Source organism: Melospiza georgiana, chromosome 6, assembly GCF_028018845.1.
Source record: "Melospiza georgiana isolate bMelGeo1 chromosome 6, bMelGeo1.pri, whole genome shotgun sequence".
Taxonomy (NCBI): domain Eukaryota; kingdom Metazoa; phylum Chordata; class Aves; order Passeriformes; family Passerellidae; genus Melospiza; species Melospiza georgiana.
The window spans coordinates 57,663,604-57,683,394 of NC_080435.1; the positions used below are offsets into that span (position 1 = coordinate 57,663,604).

Sequence of the window (19,791 nt, forward strand, 5' to 3'; positions counted from 1 at the left end):
GGCTATATCTAATTTTAGGCACCCACACCCATCACACTGACTGGGAAAGGAAACCAGCCTCTTTCAGGTTATGCTTCCAGCTCTTCTGAGGGAGAAAATCCATCAGGCACCATCAGTAGTGACTTCTCACTACTTCTGTTGTCTCTGTTTTATTTCTTGCCTGACAGCTCACAGCAGGAACACATTCAGAAGGGTTGCCCACATAGGAAATCTGAAATTCAGTGGTCCTCAGACACCCCAAATGAACTTCCTTAGGTCAGATGTAATTCATGCTTGTGACAGGATTTTGAGCCCTCCCTGGAGAAGCTCCTGGGAAGGACTGACTGTGTTAGCTCCAGGCTTATGGAATGAATCCCTCCTATCAAACAGCAGTGCCTTGGCTTGTTAACATGACAGACAGCAGAAATGCAGATGTATGGGAGGGATCTTGGAGGTGATGTAACAGAAATGGGGATATAGGCTGAATTTCAGCTGAACTGATTGCACAGAACCCAGTTCCCCTAAATAGAACGGTGTTCTTCCTAAGTGAATGCAGAATGAGGTCCCAGTGAGGTCCTTTATGTTTCCTCCACAGTTCACAAACAGCATTTCTAGAACGTGGGCACAGACACCTCCCTCCATGTCCACTGGGCAGCACAGCTAAGTCCTTGTTCCAGCGTCACAAACTTTGGGGGCCGCTCACTGGAGCAGGATTGTGTCTGGCAGAGGGAAGACGTCCCTTGAAAACCTTTGAGAGTGTTTGGGGTAACTTCCTTCTTCTGGGAATGAAACATATATCGCCTTATAAATCAGAAATGTGGATTTATTGCGCATTTATGTGATGATAGAAGTCATCAAAATAGAAGATGAAAAAACCCCTCTCCAAGAGAGAGTGAAGACAGAATGAGAAACACTCAGCTCAAAGACTGTTTTCCCTTCTCCTGAGCACTTGCCTGGTTCTGCCATCAGCTTTGCCAAGGCTTTGAGGATTGCCAGCCTCTCCCTGCAACCACTGCAGCTCTTCATGCTGAGAGAGCCCAAAACCACACCTAAACTCATGTTATTTGAAGCACTTTCCTTGGAATTTTTTGTCTTTGCTGCAAAAATATTTCACTTAGAGGAAGCCTGCCCTTGGTTAATGATTGCAATACAGCAACTGGAAAAAGGATAATAACAACAGCTAAGTAGAACTGGCCAGGGGATGATAATTCAGCTTTGCGACAACTTCTGAGGTTTTACAATTTGTTTTCATTTTACAATGGAATGAAAACAAAACCTTCAGATATTATGTTTTCAATTTGGGCCTTTTTTGCTGCACTGTCAGAAATAACCAGAGGGCCCTGGACCTCAAGAATTTGTCCTCTCAAGTATTTAAAAAATGCTTCAGCTTTCGTGAATCAGCATTTTCTCTTGGTGGGACAGTTCATGAAAATTGCTCTGGCCAGAACTTTTGCTAACCCCAAAAGTTTAAAACCATGAGTCATATCCCCCAAAACACAGTTGTTACAAATCACTTGTTTTATGATTTATGGGCATCTTATGGACTGTCTGATCTTAAACATACCTTTCCCCCCCATCATCTAAGGATGTACATTCCTTTCCCACATTTCTCCACTTCTTCTCTCCTATTTACTTGGGCATTTTTTTTTTGGTTCTCATGCAGCTCCTTGGCTTGTTCGACCTTCTCTAACCTAGACAATGCTGAGATAATATTTTTATGGAATTCTGTGGCAGGGCTTTGCCAGGAAAGAGGTGGCTGCTGGAATGGATAGTGGTCACCGTGGGGTGGTCCCACCACCATCCCTGTCTGGCTGCTTGCTGGTTCTCACTCATCTCAGATGACATTTTCCATGGGGCAGAGCTGACATCTGTCAGGAGGAAGAACATCTGCTCTCATGCCCTTGGCCCTGGCCAGCTTGGCAGCATCAGAGGGAATCAGAAGAGACACCTGGTACCAATTATCACCCAGGGCAGCCACTATGTGTGCAATGTCTGTGGTTTGGTTTTGGACCCAGAGCTGCCTCAGAGGTGGCTCTGCAGGATCCATAGCTGGTTCTGGCCAGCTCCATGGCCTATGCTGTACCCAGGAAAGCTTTGGGAAGACAATCTGTCTTTCTTTTTCTTTAACATTTCAGGTGGAAAGACCCTGCTCATGAGAAAAAAAGCAATGTGGAAAATAACTACCAAGAAAAGGAAACATGGCTATTCATTCTGAAAGCTGGAGGAAGCAGCAGAAAGGAAATCAGGACCTGAAAAGACTACATGTGATGGGAAGTACAAAGTGCCTTCTGGTCAGGAGGTTTTTGTAAGAATTGTCTCATGCACCTCACCAAGACATACTGTGAATGCATTTGGCCAGGGATGAGGCTCCCCTGTGTCCTCAGGATTTTCCACCCTGTTGGGGATCGTCTCAAAATACTGTTCTCCTTGCAAAACCATTGCAAGACTTGCATTATTATTTTTCTTTTCCTAATCTCTCACGTTCATGCATTTAAATAGAAGGCAGGGGGAGAGAAGCCCAGTTGGGAGCACCATATGGAGAGAACACAAGTTATTGCTGTTCCCCCATTATCTTGGCACAGATTCCCTTTGTCAAACATTACTTCAGATTTGGGACCTCATTCTGTATTCACACTCCCTGTTGCTTCTTCCTTCCTTGGAAGCATTAGGAGGGACTTATGGTATTGCTACAAGGAGCTCTTTACAGGAAAGGAAGTAAATTGGGCAATGTGATTCAAATAATGGAAGAATGAATTATTTCACCATTTCAGCAGTTTCCCGTGAGGGACACTTGAGGGAGAAAATGCACTTAACACTCTAAAGTATCAAAATAAAAGAACCACAGCAACCTCACCCAACTGGACTTGAACCAAACCAAATGGTTTAGGTAAATGCCCAGCAGATCTTCAAGTGGCACAATCTGTGAGAGACTATTTCTATGCGTGGCAGGGAAAATTCTCCATATTAATGATATCATGAGCTGGCTCAGCTAATTTGGACTTCATCCATAAGGCCTGGTTTCTGGCAGATTAGCTGAGTTTTTTTTGAGTATGAACTCCTCTTTTAATGTTGAGATTGATCCCGTTTTCATGGCTGATATTCCTGGAAAATATTTTCTTAAAGCTGTACTTCACATATATTTTTTTAAAAATGAGAGGTGCTGCTCCCTTGTGTTCCTGGAAGAGGCTTAAAATATCCTGAGCAGTAACTAGAAGGTAGTGAGATGAAGGGAACTGTGCTGGATTTTTGCAATTCACTGGTTACATTGCTGGCTACCCAGAACAAAGCAGAGCTGTACTGGGGAGATAAAGGGTCTTTCTAGGAGCTTAAATCATAGCATTCTAGAAGTTGTTCGTGTTTTTGCAGAAAATTTTGGTGGCAAGTTTTCAATGAGCAAAAATGGACTCAAACTAGACAGAAAGTACAGGCAATTCTACTGTCTCCTTTGTGTTCTTGATACAGCTGAAAATGTTTGTGTGTAGCCATAACTAAACAAAAATAAAGATGCAGTTTCAAAACAGCTCTTTTGTGATTTATACATAGGGCTATTTTGTGATTTATATGCAGATACACCACGAGCCCTCAGGGAAGTTTGTGTGCCCATGTGGAGCCATTTGGGAAGCAGGATCATCCAGCCCAAACCCAGCTGGAATGGGCAGCATGAGGTCCTGGGCATTACTGCCACAAGCCACTGCTTGATACAGACAACATAAAATAGAGGGTCTCAGGAGGCCTTTTCAGTGTGAGTTTGTGCCAGAGCTGAGATTCCCTTGTGGAAATGCCTCGACTTCTAAATAAAAAATCAAGTCTCTGCATTTCTGCTGCTTGTGGACAGAGACTTCAGCAACTGGGCTCCCAAAATTAGACATAGATGTTGACTTTACACCCAGTTATGGGAGAAAGCCAGTTCTGGAGCTGGGGGCATTGCTCAGAAACCATGTGTGTCCTACATGAGGAGGGTCTGGCCTGTGAGGACACAGCACCTGGATGGCTGCCAGCTCTGAAGATGGAGCATGAGACAGTTTGTGAACTTAAAACACATTTTCCAACCTTATGGGATTTTCCTTTAAGTCTGTTCTCAGCAGAGCAGCATATTATTGCAAATAGATGCTCTTTTGGTCCCATCTCCCAGGGGACAGAAATTAATGCTATGTTTGAACATGTATGTTTTCCCACTCATTGCTGAAGCTGTGCTTTCCCTTAAAGTCTGCAGAGAGCTGAGCATGGGCAGATACTGTTAATGCCATTACTTCAGAGTTAGAGCTGGAGTCAGGGCCAGAGAGAATTCAGTGAGAGACGTGGCCTCTGCTAGCAGGGGCTGGAAAGCAGTTCCAGTGAGTCATCTCAGGCATCCTCCTGCTCTGTGGCAGGACCTTTCTGCCCAGCCCCTCTGCACAGCCCTCTTTAACCCTTTCAGGTGCCTCACTGCTGGCTCCTGTGCTCACCCCTGGGATTGCTGTTTCCATGAGACACTTTTATGTGGGAACCCACAAAATCAGAGGGTTTTGGGAAAGCTGCAAAAGGCAGACCTCAGAGACAGTAGAACTGTGATTAGAGCTAAGCAGTAGCCATGAGATAGGTCAGCAGAAAAATAATTTAAAAAGTAGAAAAGCAAGGACAAATAGAACAATGGTCTGTGTATTAACGCTGGTCTAGAATAACTCCCTAAGCTACAGAAAAGTTTATCTAGCAAGATACTAGGAAGTTTGAAGCATAATAATGGAGCTCTGTGCATTGTGTTTTAAGGCTTACAAGTAGGTATTGTATTTGAAATAAGCAAGAATTGTTTTAACAAAAGGTACGTGTGCTTATAGTGGTTGATGGAACCACTGTAAATATGCTTTTGCTTTGTGGGATTGGTCAAAAAACTTTTAAAGTAAGTTGTAATATTATGTTCTTTGTCTGCCTGGGATGTGAGCTGGTGGCATCTTCCCATTGTCATAACCATGTAATGAGACTGATGCTGGAAAATAAAACAGCTCAAGGCACGTTCCTAGCAGTCCCATCCCGTTGGTGATTTGTACACAGCCCCCAGCTGACGATACTTTTACACTGTCCTGAACCAGGAGTGAGGATGTTGGCACAGCACTGTGCTGCTTTTTCCTTCTTGCTCCAATGCCATCACCCTCCGGACTGTGCCTCCCGTGCCACTGTGCTTGGGAATATTTTCACAGCTGTCCATCTCCTTCCTCTGGGAGTTGTTTCTTGTTTTTTTTCCCCCCAGTATTTCTCCTGCCAGTGAAAGTTTCTGTTCCAGCCTTTTCTTCCCCTGAGGGTGGTTGGTGTATTTGTGGATTCATTGCTGTGCCAGTTCCCGAGGTAAAAAGGCAACCCTGGGGCAACCCCAGTGCTGGACACACACTGAATGTGGAGAACTGTGTTAGCTAAAATAACAGCCTGTCATGGTCCTTCAGGCCTTCCCCTTCCCTGGGACCCCAAACAACCCTTTGGATATGAGGGCCAGCTAGGGGACAATGACTCCCAGCAAGTGACCATGTCCCTCAGGACCCTTCCAAGCCATCCTGACTCACATATGACTTTCCATTTAAGTAGAGGATTTTGATCTCAGCCTTAAATCTATGAAGGAGGGAGACCTCTTATTTTGAATGCAAATGATGTTAAATAAGGTAAATAAACTTTTTTGGTAATCTTTTAATTATTAGACATTACTTTAAAACTAATTTCCCCAGATATTATTTAGGGAGAAAAAAAGAAATGAATTCTCGTTCAATAATACTGTTTAGAATTCCTTAATTCACTCCCCCTTGGCATAAAATATTGGGTGACAATTCCCAAAACTTTCATTCTTTAGTAACATATTCCCTGACTTAGGTGGAATACCCATAGCTCAGGGTACAAGGACAATATAAGTGGAGAATGGCAAATGGTCACTCTTAAAAGCAGATGAGAAATATAAAAAACTTGTATTTTTTCATTGCAAAGATAAATATTAATTTGACAGGAGATGTCATTACTGTTTAATGACTTTGTCTGAAGAGAACAATTGAAGGAAATATGTTTGCTCTTCCTCATCCCTTGCTATTTCCATGATGTCATTAGGTCTGGCCATAACAAATGGAAATTCAGAACATAGGAAAGGCACTGCCTGCATGGCAAAATCTACTCAGTCATGCAGAGTAGCCATGATGTGTATCACTAGTGCAGACATCAAAGTATGAAGTTTATCAAAAGAGCAGAAAATGAGAAGCAAGTTTTAGCAGAAGTATTTAGCATTGACTTGATCAGTAACTAAGACATTGCAATGAGGACTTAGTGAAAAAACTGCCACATCTGGCAGAAATGAAGTTTTCATGTCTAGGAATTTGGTTTCTTAGACTTCTTTGCTGAATTTTTGTTTTTCTTCCCTACATGTGGAGCATCTTCTGCTGTGAAGCATCTGCTTGGCTGCCTGGCACCACCCTTAAAGTGGCTTTGTCCCCTCATGTGGATTGCTTGGCCACATGTACTGAGTCAATTATTGATTTTGGGATAGTGGATGTGATTAATTTCAAGCTGTAGAAATTGTCCTTCAAGGGCCAGAGGCCACAGTTTCAGTTTTGTTCTTCTGAGCTGGTGTCACCTCCTGCAATGCTAGGCAGATGACAAAGGGAGGGAAAGACCATGCTTGACTATCTTGGAGTAGTGGAGAAGAAAAGGGTAATTTTTTCAAATCCCTTCATGTCTCTTTGCAGCAGTGAATTGCTGGGTAAGCAAAATTCCAAAATCTGTTTGCCCATCCATAAATCAGAAGAACAATGCCCAAAAGTTATTTTCTGAAGCCCTGGGCACAAGGTGCCAGGTTGGGCCAAACTCACAGCCTGGTGTCTTCATCTCTGATGTAGCAGTGGGCAGCTTTACGATAATTTGCCATTCACTAGGCCAAATTTAGGTCTTGTCCTATACTCTAAACCCAAAGTTGTGCCAGGTCATTTCCTGCAGAAGTCTTTTTCATTAGCTTATGATAGCACTCAATCTCCCCAATACATGGTTCAACCCTCCGTTTTTGCACACCTTGTTAAAATTCTGTCCTCAAGAACTTTTTGAAAGTGATAAGTTCCCTGGGTTAATCACATACCATGCAAAGAAATATTTCTTTTTAAGCCATTTGACTTTTCCTTCTTTCCAATCCATTCCCTCAGGCCTGTGTCTGACCTTAAGAAAAATCCCACCATTCTACATCCAAACCACCAACACTCATTCAAATGGTGTAACTCCTTGTTTAGTATTCTTTGTGACTCCTCTTGCCCTTCAAGCACCACATATCTAATACAAAAGAGTAGACAGTGGGGCTTAGGTGGAATTTAGGCTGGATAAATCTGGATAAAGCAACATGGCTGCTCCATCTACTCCTCTAATTCCTGGCCCTATCCTTTGTGTTGTGTGCTGTAGTTTCCTTACTCCACACCCAGTTTTCAGACTGACAATGTCATTCTTGGTGCAGTGTTGTCCCCTGGTGTGCTTCAAGCACAAGGACATTCACTGGCTGGAGAAATCACTTCTCTGTGTTGGGCTGCTGCATCTCCGGGCTGCCAGCTGAATCCTGGCTCCTGGTGGGTGTGGGATTGATGCAGAGCTCTTCTGGGCCTCTCTGGAGCATTAATTCAAAGTGAAACAAGCCCAGGAGTGGCAGCAGCACTAAGAGAAGCTGCACAACACATCCAGAGGCAAAGGTAAGAAGCAGCTGGGGTGCTGCAGGCTGTCCCCATTCACAGCTGTAGGGGCAGGGGACAATGGGGACTTTGTCACCACAGTGCTCAGAGCACTGCTGCAGAAACCATCTGCCCCGAGAAACAGAAACCCAAAGCACACACCTCTGTCTCCATGGGCTTCAAGTGGACTGTGCAGGCTCAGGACAATACAGGGATGTGTGTGAGGAAGAGATAGCAGATATTTATCTTGGATCTCTGCACACTGACAGCACCTTCAGGAGGAAAAGGCCCTAAAATGCTTGGGGGTGTATGTGGAGCCTCCCAAATTAGTGTGAATCACAACCATGGTGATTCAGGCAAAAGGCATCTTTTCGGTAAAAAGACTGTTCAGGCTTCCTGGATGTGAAAAACCTGAGGATCACTACATCACCTCTGACTTTTATGACTCAGGACAGAATTAAACCTCCTGTTGGGAGACTGAAAATTAGTGGTTCTGTAAAATTCATCTTCAAAAAATCCAGCTGTAGAAACATTAGTGGGTGGGTTTGTTGTGTCCTCATGGTTCAACTGTTTTATTGAGATCCTTGGTCTATTCTGGATGATACCAGGAAGATTGGCAGAGAAGTCTTTTCAGCTCCTGAGAGGCAAAATGAACATATCTGTTCAGTGGCTGCCAGTTTCAAGAGCCAGCTCTTAAAAGAGTCAATGCTTCCTTGTCTCAAGGTTAAAGTTCAAATCTGTGTGATCAAAATTGGATGAACATTAAAAGGAAAAAAAAACCCACTGCACATATCCATGCAAATAAACATCACAGCTCTCTTTCAGTGCTATTTATATCTATTTGAGTTTAATGACCCCAAACATTGTATGAAGAGTTTCTCTAATGTGCTACCAAGACTGTTTATAGGAGACAACTGTCGCAAGAATGTGGCAGTGTGAAGACTCCCACGGCAGCACCCGTGCAGAAACTGCAGATCTACTTGGGCAGTCTTTCCCTGTCAGAGTTTCAGCAGGGAAAAATCCAAAACTGATGATCTTGGGGTTATCACACACTGTGGCAAGCAGGGATGGGTTGAAAGCAATGTGCATTAGCAATAAATTCAAAATGGCTAGCACACCAAAAGCGTGGCCAGATGTGCTCTTGTGCCTGTAGCTGGAGAAATTTGGGATGTTAGGGCTCCCCTTGGGTTTCTGCCATGTTTTGGCTGGTGTTTCCTGCTCCTTGGGAGAGGCTGCAAGGCAGACAAGCTGCCTGGTGCTTGGCCTGTCTCCCCTGGGTGCTCCTGCCTGCCCCCAGGACAGAGAGCAACCAGCCATGGATCACTGACAGCCCACTTCCAACTCCTTTCTTCCATGGGAGGACATGAGGAACAGGGATTTGGGTCAGTGCTGTGACATACAGGCACTATAGGCATCCTATATAGAGGATATAACACATCTGTGGATTTGCGCAGGTACAAGCTGGGCAGGAGAGGTCAAACTGCTTCCATGCTACTAAAAATGCCAGAGCAGGAGACTCTCCCTTCTTGCACAGCTTGTCTGGCCACAAGGTTGGGATCACTGCTCTGTGAGACTGGTGATGCTGCAGCTCACTTCAGTGCAAAGTCAGACAGATTACATTGAACCATCACTGAAGAACAAAAAATGTGTCTCCTAACAGTAAGTAATGTCTCTCTTCTTCTATATTGCTTTTAATTTACAGAGCCCTAGTCAAGGCTGAGCTATTCTGTATGCTATTAATTAGCTGATCACATGCCAATGCTAATTTTTTTCAAATGGGTTCACTATTTATAAACGTTCACCAGTTTGTGCCGACACATGAGGGGAGGAGGGATGTATTTACACCATCTACTTCTTGCAGATGCTTTGCAGTTCTGCCTTGGAGGGATTGACCTCTCTCATCTATCAAAGATGCAACTTTGGCTCCTAAAGCTGCTTGTATGGTATTCATCTCTGTATTAAGCCTGAACTGGAGTTGATTTAAGACTCACAACCCTCTTTTCCTCAGACTTCAGCCATCTGATGAGTCCAATCACCCTTGTCTGCACAGTGGGCCAAGTTAGCTGCATGCCATTGTTACTGCTCCTTAAGCATGGAGAGGGTTTTTTTTTAATTTATAAGAAATTCTGGAATAGAATGGAAGAGTTTCAGATGGATGGGGCCTACAGTGATCATTTAGTCCTGCTCGAACATTTCAGGGCTGACCAAAACTCACAGCACATAATTAAGGGCATAATACAAATGCCTATTAAATACTGACAGCCTTGGGACATTGATCACCTGTCCAGGAAGCCTGAATATAAATTTTAGGGCAAATAAATTTCATGCTAAAAATTGCTATGATTTTAGGCTTCATGAATATAAAATGGGATGCTCAGTGGCTTCCTAAGTAGCACCACACATTTTTCTTATGTATTTCACAGAGCAAGCCAGCCACTTTTGGTACTATTAAACCAACTCTGCTAGTTGTTGAATTGAGTTTTTTTGTTGGTCCAACCTCAGCCCTAAATAAACATTTGTAACCTCACATAGCTGGGCACAATACAAGTCACCCTGGCTGAGAGACCTTTGCTCGTGGAAAACCAGCATTTGATGTTCAAAAGACAGAGTGGAGCCAGCATGTTGAAGCATCTAGTCACTATCCAAACAGCCCCCATTGTTACAGTTATTGCCAGCAATATCCTGTTTGTCACTGGGATAGCACTTTGGTGAGCCTGCCCTAGAAACACCCATTTGCCTTGTGGCTAAACACTTCCAGTGCAGGATTTGGAAATTCGCCAAAGCAAGGAAACCTACTCAGGGCTCTGGCCTCCAGCTAAACCTCTTCAAAATGCCTTGAGAAATACCCAGACTCATAAAACTCCATGCATCCAATGAAAGAAACCATTTTCATATCCAAGGAACAAATTTACCCTCCCCATCTGTCTGGCATTGCTCTGATCCTACTCTACACCCCTCACATCCCAACATTGGCAACAGGCCCTGAAGAAATTCGGTTTTGTGGACTGTGGGTGAAATCTGAGGCAGGATATTACTAGTGTGGAGCTAATAACTGGTCTGGACTTTTGTACAGTGCAGCTGCACACGTGGTGAGCCACCAAGAGCTTTTCATGCCAGGCACTGCTGTGTCTGAGCTGTAAATGCTGTGTGAGTTACCTGCAGGAATATCTGCTCTTCTCTGTGTGATTTATCTGCAGGAATATCTGCTCCTTCCCTGAGTGAGTTACCTGCAGGAATATCTGCTCCTTCCCTGTGTGAGTTACCTGCAGGAATATCTGCTCCTTCCTTATGTGAGTTACCTGCAGGAATATCTGCTCCTTCCCTGAGTGAGTTACCTGCAGGAATATCTGCTCCTCTCTGTGTGATTTATCTGCAGGAATATCTGCTCCTTCCCTGAGTGAGTTACCTGCAGGAATACCTGCTCCTTCCTTGTGTGAGTTACCTGCAGGAATATCTGCTCCTTTCCTGTGTGAGTTATTTGTAGGAATGCCTGTTCCTTCCCTGGTGAGTTACCTGCAGGAATATCTGCTCCTTCCCTGTGTGAGTTACCTGCAGGAATATCTGCTCCTTCCCTGGGTGAGTATCTGCAGGAATATCTGCTCCTTCCCTGGGTGAGTTACATGCAGGGATATCTGCTCCTTTCATATGTGAGTTATCTGCTCCTTCCCTGGTGAGTATCTGCAGGAATATCTGCTCCTTCCCTGGGTGAGTTATCTGCTCCTTCCCTGGTGAGTTACCTGCAGGAATATCTGATCCTTCCCTGTGTGAGTTACCTGCAGGAATATCTGCTCCTTTCATATGTGAGTTATCTGTAGGAATATCTGTTCCTTCCCTACGTGAGTTATCTGCTCCTTGCCTGGGTGACACTCAGCTCCTGCCTTTGATTTTCTTAAAGGCAGGTTAGGCCCAACTTTTATAAAGTGGTTTCAAGCTCTTTCATGTGAAAGGCACAGAATAAGCACCGTGCAGATCTAACAGTGCAGGAACTCAGATGTTTCTTCCCCTGACCACTCCTGTTGCTCCCTCCACCTGCTTCAGCTGCAGTAACTGTGGAGATGTGATGCAGCAGCACAAGTGCACAGAGCTGGTGCCTCAGGGCCATGAACAGTTAAGGCCTTGGCCATGGCACTGGTGCAGCTGGAGCTTTTCCCAAAGCTGGGCTGGAGAGCATCACTGTCTCCCCCGAGCTGCTGGAGTCGTGGCAGTGAGAAGCTGCTCTGAGATCACCACTGGAATCCTTGGGTTTTCATGCTTCCCCTCCCCACCCCCTACATTTTCCATTAGGAAGAAGTAATTTGGTAAATGCCCCAGGAGTCACAACCAGGCTGTGACCTGGTGAGGCAAGAGGAAGCCCTTGCTAACACACCAGTGCTGGTAATAACACCTGGGTGGAAAACCTTCCATGGAAAGTGAAGCTTTGCAAAAATCAGCAGAAATTAATTGCTTATGAGCATTTCCAGCACAGAAATGAACCATTGAATCTGATGTTTTCAGCTTGTTTGGGAAAACTGAAACAGTTGGTTTCAGCAGTGGCAAGGACAGGGGTGGACAAACCATTTTCCTGGGGTAAATTCCAATGTGATTTTCCAGAGCCTCCTACACCCTTCAGGCTCTGTCCATGTGTGCAGCTGTCCCATGTGCTGTGCTGCCTGTGCTGCCACCATGCCCATGGTACCTCTGTGACCATGGTACCTCTGTCCCACCTCTCCTCTTCACCATGGGCTGCTATGCAGATGGATGTGGAAAATCCAACAGAAGATCCTAAAAACTGTAAGCTCAAGGGCAAGGTTGCCCCAAGTGAGTTCTTTGCTCAGTCAATACCCGCAGTATTTTAAATAGGCTGTGGTATACTTTATGCCATGAAATATTTTTATGAGTGGGATTTTTTCCAGCACTCTGCTCTAGAAGTAATTCCTGCTACTTGACTCTGTGTGCAATTTTGCAGTGAAATCGGTTTAATAAATGATGGAATTCCTCAAAAAACTGAAATTTCATTTGTGATCAATGCTAGTTTTGACCACTGCCACTGGACAGGGATTATCTCAGAACAGCATGTTAATAAACAGAGCTATTTTCCCCCCTTATCTTTATGAGTTTTGTCACTGAAAATATTTTTATATTTATGTGCTATAGTAGTTAAGAAGGCAGATAAAAATAGCTGGAGATACTTTAGAGGGTAAGTCTTCAAACCCTGAAAATGAGGCTTGATTTAAAAGTGCCTTCATACTCCTTTTACCCCAAAGAGATCAGGATTATGCTACTTCATCTTCCCATCCTTCCCTCAGCCCTCATATCCCTCAGTACCTTTTGAGCCCAGTGGCAATTTCCAACACTTCTGACAGAAGGAAAGGAATCAAAGCAAGTCCCTGAGAGTCACCTGTGGCTGGTTAGGGAGAAGAAATTCAGAGTGGTGCCCCCACCAAGTGCCAGCCTGCCTGGCTGGCATCACTGCCCTTGTGATGCACTCTTGTGTGCCCCCAGGCTCACACCAAAACCACCAAGACTGATGCCCACATGGTCTGGCACCAGCTATTGGATGGCTTTTCCCATAGGCAGAGGGGTTTGAAGGGCATGGAGGAAAGAGAGAGAAGGGCAGTGGGTGCTGGGATCAGTATTCTGCAAAGGGTGAGCAAATCTGAAGTTATCACAGGAAAGTTGGTGCTGTTGCAGTATAAGGCAGCCCTCAGGGATTGTGGCTCATGGAAGCACTTATTTCCAACAGTCATTATGTTAAGTTTAATACACGTTGTATATCTTATCTGTGGAAATGTTTTTTTCTAAAGGGATCACTCAATCTGTGTGGTGGGAAGGGCAGAGAAAAGAGAGAGCTGCTCGCATTAGAAGTGACGCTGCCCACTCTTGTGGAGGAAAAGGTCTTCACATTTCCACGGATCAGAGTCTGCAATTACACAGCTCTCTTGTTTGGCCAGTTCATCTGCTCAACCTGACACAGAGCCAGAATGCAAACAGGGATTTTTCCCATTACAGAATACAAAATCTATGATAAGCCATGCCATGAAAATTCAGTTTTTAAGGAGGGGGGGAGAGAATGAGGGAAACTCCAACTGCTGCTGCAAGATAAGCAATGAGTTTTGCAGTGCTTCTAGAATCTGTGTCTGGGATCTCATTAAAAAACCCTGTGAGCAAAAGGAGCACTGTGAGAAGAAAAACAGCAGAATTTGGGATAGTAAAATTTAAGCAGCTGTTTCAACACCAGTTTTAGTCTATGAAACATCTGTGTGATAACTTTGGACACAGCTGGACAAAGTCAGTAATTGCTACAGAGAGAGGCCTGTGAATATTGTGCTTAATCTGTGGGTCTGCTCTGCACAACAATGCAGTGAATATTCTGGTGATCTTGATTATGTTTGTGTTTTTTTTCTTATACTACAAATTCCCCTACTGTGAAGGATTCAAATCAATCACCTCTTCTGCTTTTCACTACCATCAAGTTGTAGTATTAAAATCTATTTATAGATGGAGTAACAAACGTCACTGGAAGGAGAGTTATATACTGACAGCTTGGAAAGAGACTGTGCTGGTTTTCTCAAAGATCACTCCTTAAATAGGACATATTCTCAAAGATTATTCCTTAAATAGGATATAAGTATTGTAATTTATGCATCATTTGCCAAGAGGGACAAGATTGTGATAACATATATATATATATATATGTACATATATATAGAGAGTCTTCCTAACTGCAAACTGCAAAGCTCAGAACTTCAAAAACTAACTGAGAATATAAAGTGATAGAGGCTGAATTACATTTGTTGTCCCAAAGCACAGTGGATTTAACTGCATCCCTAACGCTTCTTATTCGCCAAAAACAAGACAAAAATAAGAAGCAAACAAATAAGTTCTCTGAATAAATCCTGCATTGTCCCAATTTTATGAGCTGCCATCTAAGCTGCCTGGCAACCATCCAGGCCTGAATGACATTCCAGGACAAGAAGTAACCCGTGCATCCCTTTTGAACTGTCCTCTCCTCGAGCTGCCTTCACCTCCCACCTGGCTGCCCTGCAGCTCTCCATTAAATTTCTTTTAAAGCACTTTCTTACCTGCATAGTGGTCAAACACAGTGGGGACATACTCCTCTGGGAAGGCATCATTGGCATAGCTCATCAGCAAACAGGTTTTCCCAACTGCACCATCCCCAACCACCACGCATTTCAGCATCTTCTTGGTGCTGCTCCTGCTCCCGTCAGTGCAGTTGTCATTTTCCTCCTTGCAGTTCATTCTTGCTGCTGCCGCCGCTGCTCTTGCTGCTCACAGGACTTCCAAGTGCACATGAAGGAAAAATGAAGTGCGATTGTATTGACTTTTCCTGAGTTTGGAGAAGGAGGGGGGTGGGGAGGTGGGGGAGAGCAGCAAATCTCAAACTCAGGAAATCATACTAATGTTTCCAGGCTGTCACAGCCGCTTCTAACAGTTACCAGATCAGTCAAGAGGATCATCGAGGTGAATAAATTAAGCACACAGAGAGGAGTAGCATAAAAAAAAAAAAAAAAAAAAAAAAAGAAGAAGAAGAGTGATCTGTCCTTTTTCGTTTGTCCCAGTCAGGAAATCCTCATCCTGCCCGGCCGTTCCCAGTCTTTATTGCGACTTCAAAAAATATCGGCAGCCTGTGGCTTCAATCCGCGTCTCCCTTCCTCCAGCCCGGCCGCAGGAACCAGGGATTCCTGTTAAATCCACTCCATTTTCCATCTCATTGCTACATGGAGGAGAGTCTGGAGGGTTTTAATGGAGTTTTTCCTTTCTTTCTCCAGCTTGCTGTGTGTCAGGAAATCATGGGTTTCCTGCTGAATTCCATATTAGGATCAGTGGGCTTGTGAAGGGCTGCAAACAATGGGAGCTCTGTGTGTATTTGTACTTTGGAGGAACTCTGCCAGGACATGGAGAAAGGAAAACACTAGAGGTCCCCCTGCAGAATGAAGTTTCTTAGGCTCTCTGCTCCATCCAGCTGCTCTCCAGGCTGCCGGCCCCGGCAAGGAGGATTTGGGAGAATTTGGAATACGGGAGTGCTGGAAATGCTCAGAGCTCTGCCCCTGGCCCAGGAATTCCTGCTGATCCCAGGCACGACCTCCTCTCATCTCAAATAGGTATTTTCTCCCATTTGGGAAAGGGAAAGGGGGAGGTGGAGAAGCAGAGAGGAGGTATAGTGGCTAGATAATGTCAACTTTCTGTCTCTATAGCTCTTTAAAGTGTTTGTTATAAAGAATAAATGAGTGATTTTTCAGTGCATGCACTCAGTTTGTCTTGCCTTTTCCCTATCCTCCCTCCTCCAAAAAAGACAGACTTTCCCCTCATAATGTAAAGATGTAAACACAGACAGAGAGAATAAAGTGTAATTAAGAGTTAGAGGAATTAAGAAATTAAACAAACAAACCAACACCCCCCTGTACAGCAATCTGTGAAAAACCAGCTTTGAACTACAATTCCTGCCCCTTCCTCTGGTTTGTTCCGGTGCTTCACGTGCCTCCTAAGCCTTCTCCCCATTTAAATTCACAACAATCTACGTGTGCGTGAAGGGCAAAACTTCCCTCTCCATGCACAGGAAAGATTTTGCAATTTCCAGCAGAAACGAGCCAGACACTGACACAAACCCCAGTGCAGCAGCCCAGCACATCCTGCTGGCTGCATTTCCCCTCCGCGAGGCTGGGAGGCTTTGAGAGGGGGAAACACCCCCCTGCTGGCACTCCACCGGTGATAAACATTTCCCCTGCCCTGCTCACACCTGGGGAGACATCAAAAGGACACACCAGTGCACACCTGGAAGTGTAAAGAGCCACACAGCCTTAGAAAGGAAATCTTAGAGCCCCAAGCTGTAGGAGTAAGGACAAACACAGCCATAATAATGGAAGTCTGTCGTTCCAAAATGTGTGCCCTTTAATTTTTTTTTGTGGTGAAGAGGCACAGCAGACTCACCTACAACCTCCCCTGGACAGGCTAAGTCTGTCAGAGCTCTTCAATGATCTACTGTGGTGGATCAGCTCTGGGCACCTTGCCCAAGAGGTGCTAAAATTATAGAATCCTGTAATAATTTGGGTTAGATGGGACACCAGAGATCATCTAATCCTAATCCCCCTGCCATGGGACACCTTCCACTAGACCAGGCTGGTCCCAGCCCCATCCAACTTGGCCTTGAACACTTCAAGGGATGGAGGATGGATAAAACATATGAGTAAGGTTTGTCTGTTCACCTGGAGAGCCCCAGGGAGCTCTGTTTGCTGCCTCTAGCCAGGAGTCTTGGTCATTCAGTGATTTGTGCCTTCACCTCCTCCATCCCCCCCTCCCTGCTGATAACAGGGAGCTGAGCAGGCAGAGTTAGGCCCCAGCATCACACCTGCCATCAGAGGCATCACTGAAGGGTTTCCCAGAGTTGGGAGATCAGGTGCACCCTCCTAGCTTCAAACTGCAGCCCAAGGCTGAGCTTCATCCAAGAAAACCTGAGAGCTCTGGGCATCAGAACCCCCATTCTCCAAGCATTTGCTCTGCTGATCCCTCCCACCACCAGCAGCCTGGCTGGGCTATCCTGAGGTGCAGCACATGTTACAGGGATTTATCCTCTGGGCTTATTTCTAGTTGTAATTGAGGTCAAACTCCAAGCCTGTGCTCTGAGGAGGCACCAGCACCCTGATCCCCTCTGTGCCTTTGCTTACTAGCCTGGTGGCCTGGTGGGGAAAGTTTGACAAATATGTAGGTGCATGCTGTTGCAAGGTAACTGCAGAGCCAGAGGAAGAAAAACATTCCAACAATTCATCGTTCAGGTCTCCACTGCCTCTATCAGACAAAAGCAAAAACTGTCTTCCTTCCCATTATAATCTATCTGCAAGTTTTTTTCAACATCAGACATACTCCAGTTAAGGCAAGATTTAATGCTAATTGGGCCAGATTTAGGCCTGCAACAAAATCCCCATGGCTCATTCCTCCCTGAGCAGAAAGCTGGGCAAGTCCCAGCAGGACTGTGCCCACATCCCTTTCTTTTGCAAGAGGTTGAAGGATGAAATTTCCTTGCTGTTTTTCCTAGAGGATTAAAGTGATTTTATTCTATCTTCCCCTTTAAAAAAATGATGTTCCAAAATTTAAAGCTCTTCTTGTGCTATTAAGGGGCAGAACTAGAGGATCATAGAACCAGAGAATCCCAAAATCATTAAGGCTGGGAAAAATGTCCAGGGTCATCGAGTCCAACCTTTGCTCTATTATCACACATCAGCTAAATCACAGCACTGAGTGCCACATCCAATTGTTTCTGAACACTTCCATGGGTGGTGACTCCACCACCTCGCTGGGCAGCCCATTCCAATGCTGGACCATCCTTTTAAGGGAGAAATTTTCCCTGAGCTCCTCAGGTCTTTGCAGACCCTTCCAATTCCAAGCTCTGATGGGACATTTTGTGGGGGACCAGTTTTAGTTAAAAATGTTTTAATAAAAGGCTTTATATCTGTCAATGAGAATAATAGAAGGCCAGAGCCTAAATAAAGGATGGCCTGGAATAAACCAACAGGAGGAGTTTACCTTGAAGGTGAAGGAAGGCTGACATCTGACTTGCAAAACTCAAACTCAGTGCTACCAGTTTGCTTTCCCCATATTGGTGATATGTGGAGCTTCAGAGGAGTTATGATAAAGTTATAAAATAAGAATTGTATCCAGACTAAAAACACATGTTCTTTTAATCTCATGACTTTAACTCAGTTTGGCACCATTTAGATCAGCTGGATGAAAACATTTTAAGAGCTGGTTTAGCTGCAGCAAAGTTGATCACGTTGTTCTACACCACTTTACTCAGGGGACTGAGAGAGTGCTTACCCCTCTGCTGCTCTGGGGTTGTTGTTTTTTACTTATCTTGGCTGTGTGAATTAACAGGCCAGACCTGTCATCCAGCAGTCTGGCAAAGTTTGAGGCAATCCTGTTGCACTTTACAGAAGATTTGTTAACCTACAAATGGCAAGTGACAATTCTATAGGTTAAGCTGACCCTTCTGCACTGCTGTGCAAGTTTCAGCTCCCCCAAGAGCCCTTCTGAACAATGGAGCTGCCTTCAAGCCCCAGCCTGGAAGCCACAGGGTTATTGGTAATCATTAGCAAATGTCAGAGAGTTCTAATGATTTAGTCTACATCCAGGGCTTTTCTTTTTTTTTTTTTTTTTTTTTGCTATTTCACTAATCAGATTAGAATTGGTCAGATTTTTTTCCCAAGATTTCAGTCATTACCATCTCACAAACCCAATAAGAGCAGGCTGGTTATGAGCCACAGCTTGGGAAGACGTGTCTGAAGCAAAAATAAAAAAAAAGAAAGTGAAGCAAATGAGTCTGAATGCTTGGAAATCTTGTTTAAATGTGTGTGGTTCTCAGGTATCCAGTCTGTTTCCCACTGATTTTACAAGTTTCTAGCCAAGGGCACCTCAGCTCAAGCAGATGTGGGCAGGTGGAGTGAAGATGAGCACCGTGGAGTGAAGATGAGCACTGTGGAGTGAAGATGTCACCTGAGGCACTTCCCAGCCAAGTTTCTCAGGCAATCTCTGCTCTAGATGAAGTGCCTCTGACCTTTTGCTAATTAATGGATTTACTGGCAGCAGATCTATTCCTAAGGCTCCAGAGTATCTCCAACTCCCATGAGCTGTGGGGATGCATCACCTTCATCTTCATCAGCACGGGTCAGACAGGGGTGCCTGGCTCTGCTTCCTTGGGGACTAGCAAGTTCAAGGCTGGTGTAAAAACTTTAGGTGAGAAGATCTGCAGGACACAAAGGACTTGCACATTTTTAAATTAGCTCTGCAATTAGCAATATTTTGGCCAATTAACTTTATTCTGTATTTCTGTGCAGGCTCACAGGAGGAAAAAAGGGATATGAGGCTCTGTCGTGCTCTCTTCCCCTGGCCAACCTGCCATCCCCACATTTCTCCAGTGCCCCCTGAAATGCAGTGGTCTAACTCTGTGCAATCTTATGAGTTTAAAACCTGGCAGTCAGAGCAATGTTCTGTATTAAGTGTTTTCCTCACCAGACCTGACTGATTTTGAAGAGTCTTAACTCTTTCTTATGTCTTGTTCTCCTAAATCCTCTCCTGCCCTAAACCAAGCAGATCTGTCTCCACATTCTCATGCTTAAGAAGCTCTCCAGGGTGGGGGATTTTGAAGGTGACAACACTGCTGTGAAGCTTTTCT

General features: G+C 44.6%; 1 protein-coding gene across 1 annotated transcript in view; it reads right to left on the reverse strand.

The window, feature by feature from the left end:
* RHOJ (ras homolog family member J) overlaps positions 1–14,912 on the reverse strand; it is a 55,081-nt gene extending 40,169 nt beyond the window's left edge. Inside the window, exon 1 of the mRNA XM_058026284.1 lies at positions 14,690–14,912. Coding sequence (XP_057882267.1) covers positions 14,690–14,867 — 178 coding nt within the window. The 5' untranslated portion in view covers positions 14,868–14,912. The remainder of the gene's footprint in view (positions 1–14,689) is intronic.
* Positions 14,913–19,791: the final 4,879 nt, after the last annotated feature.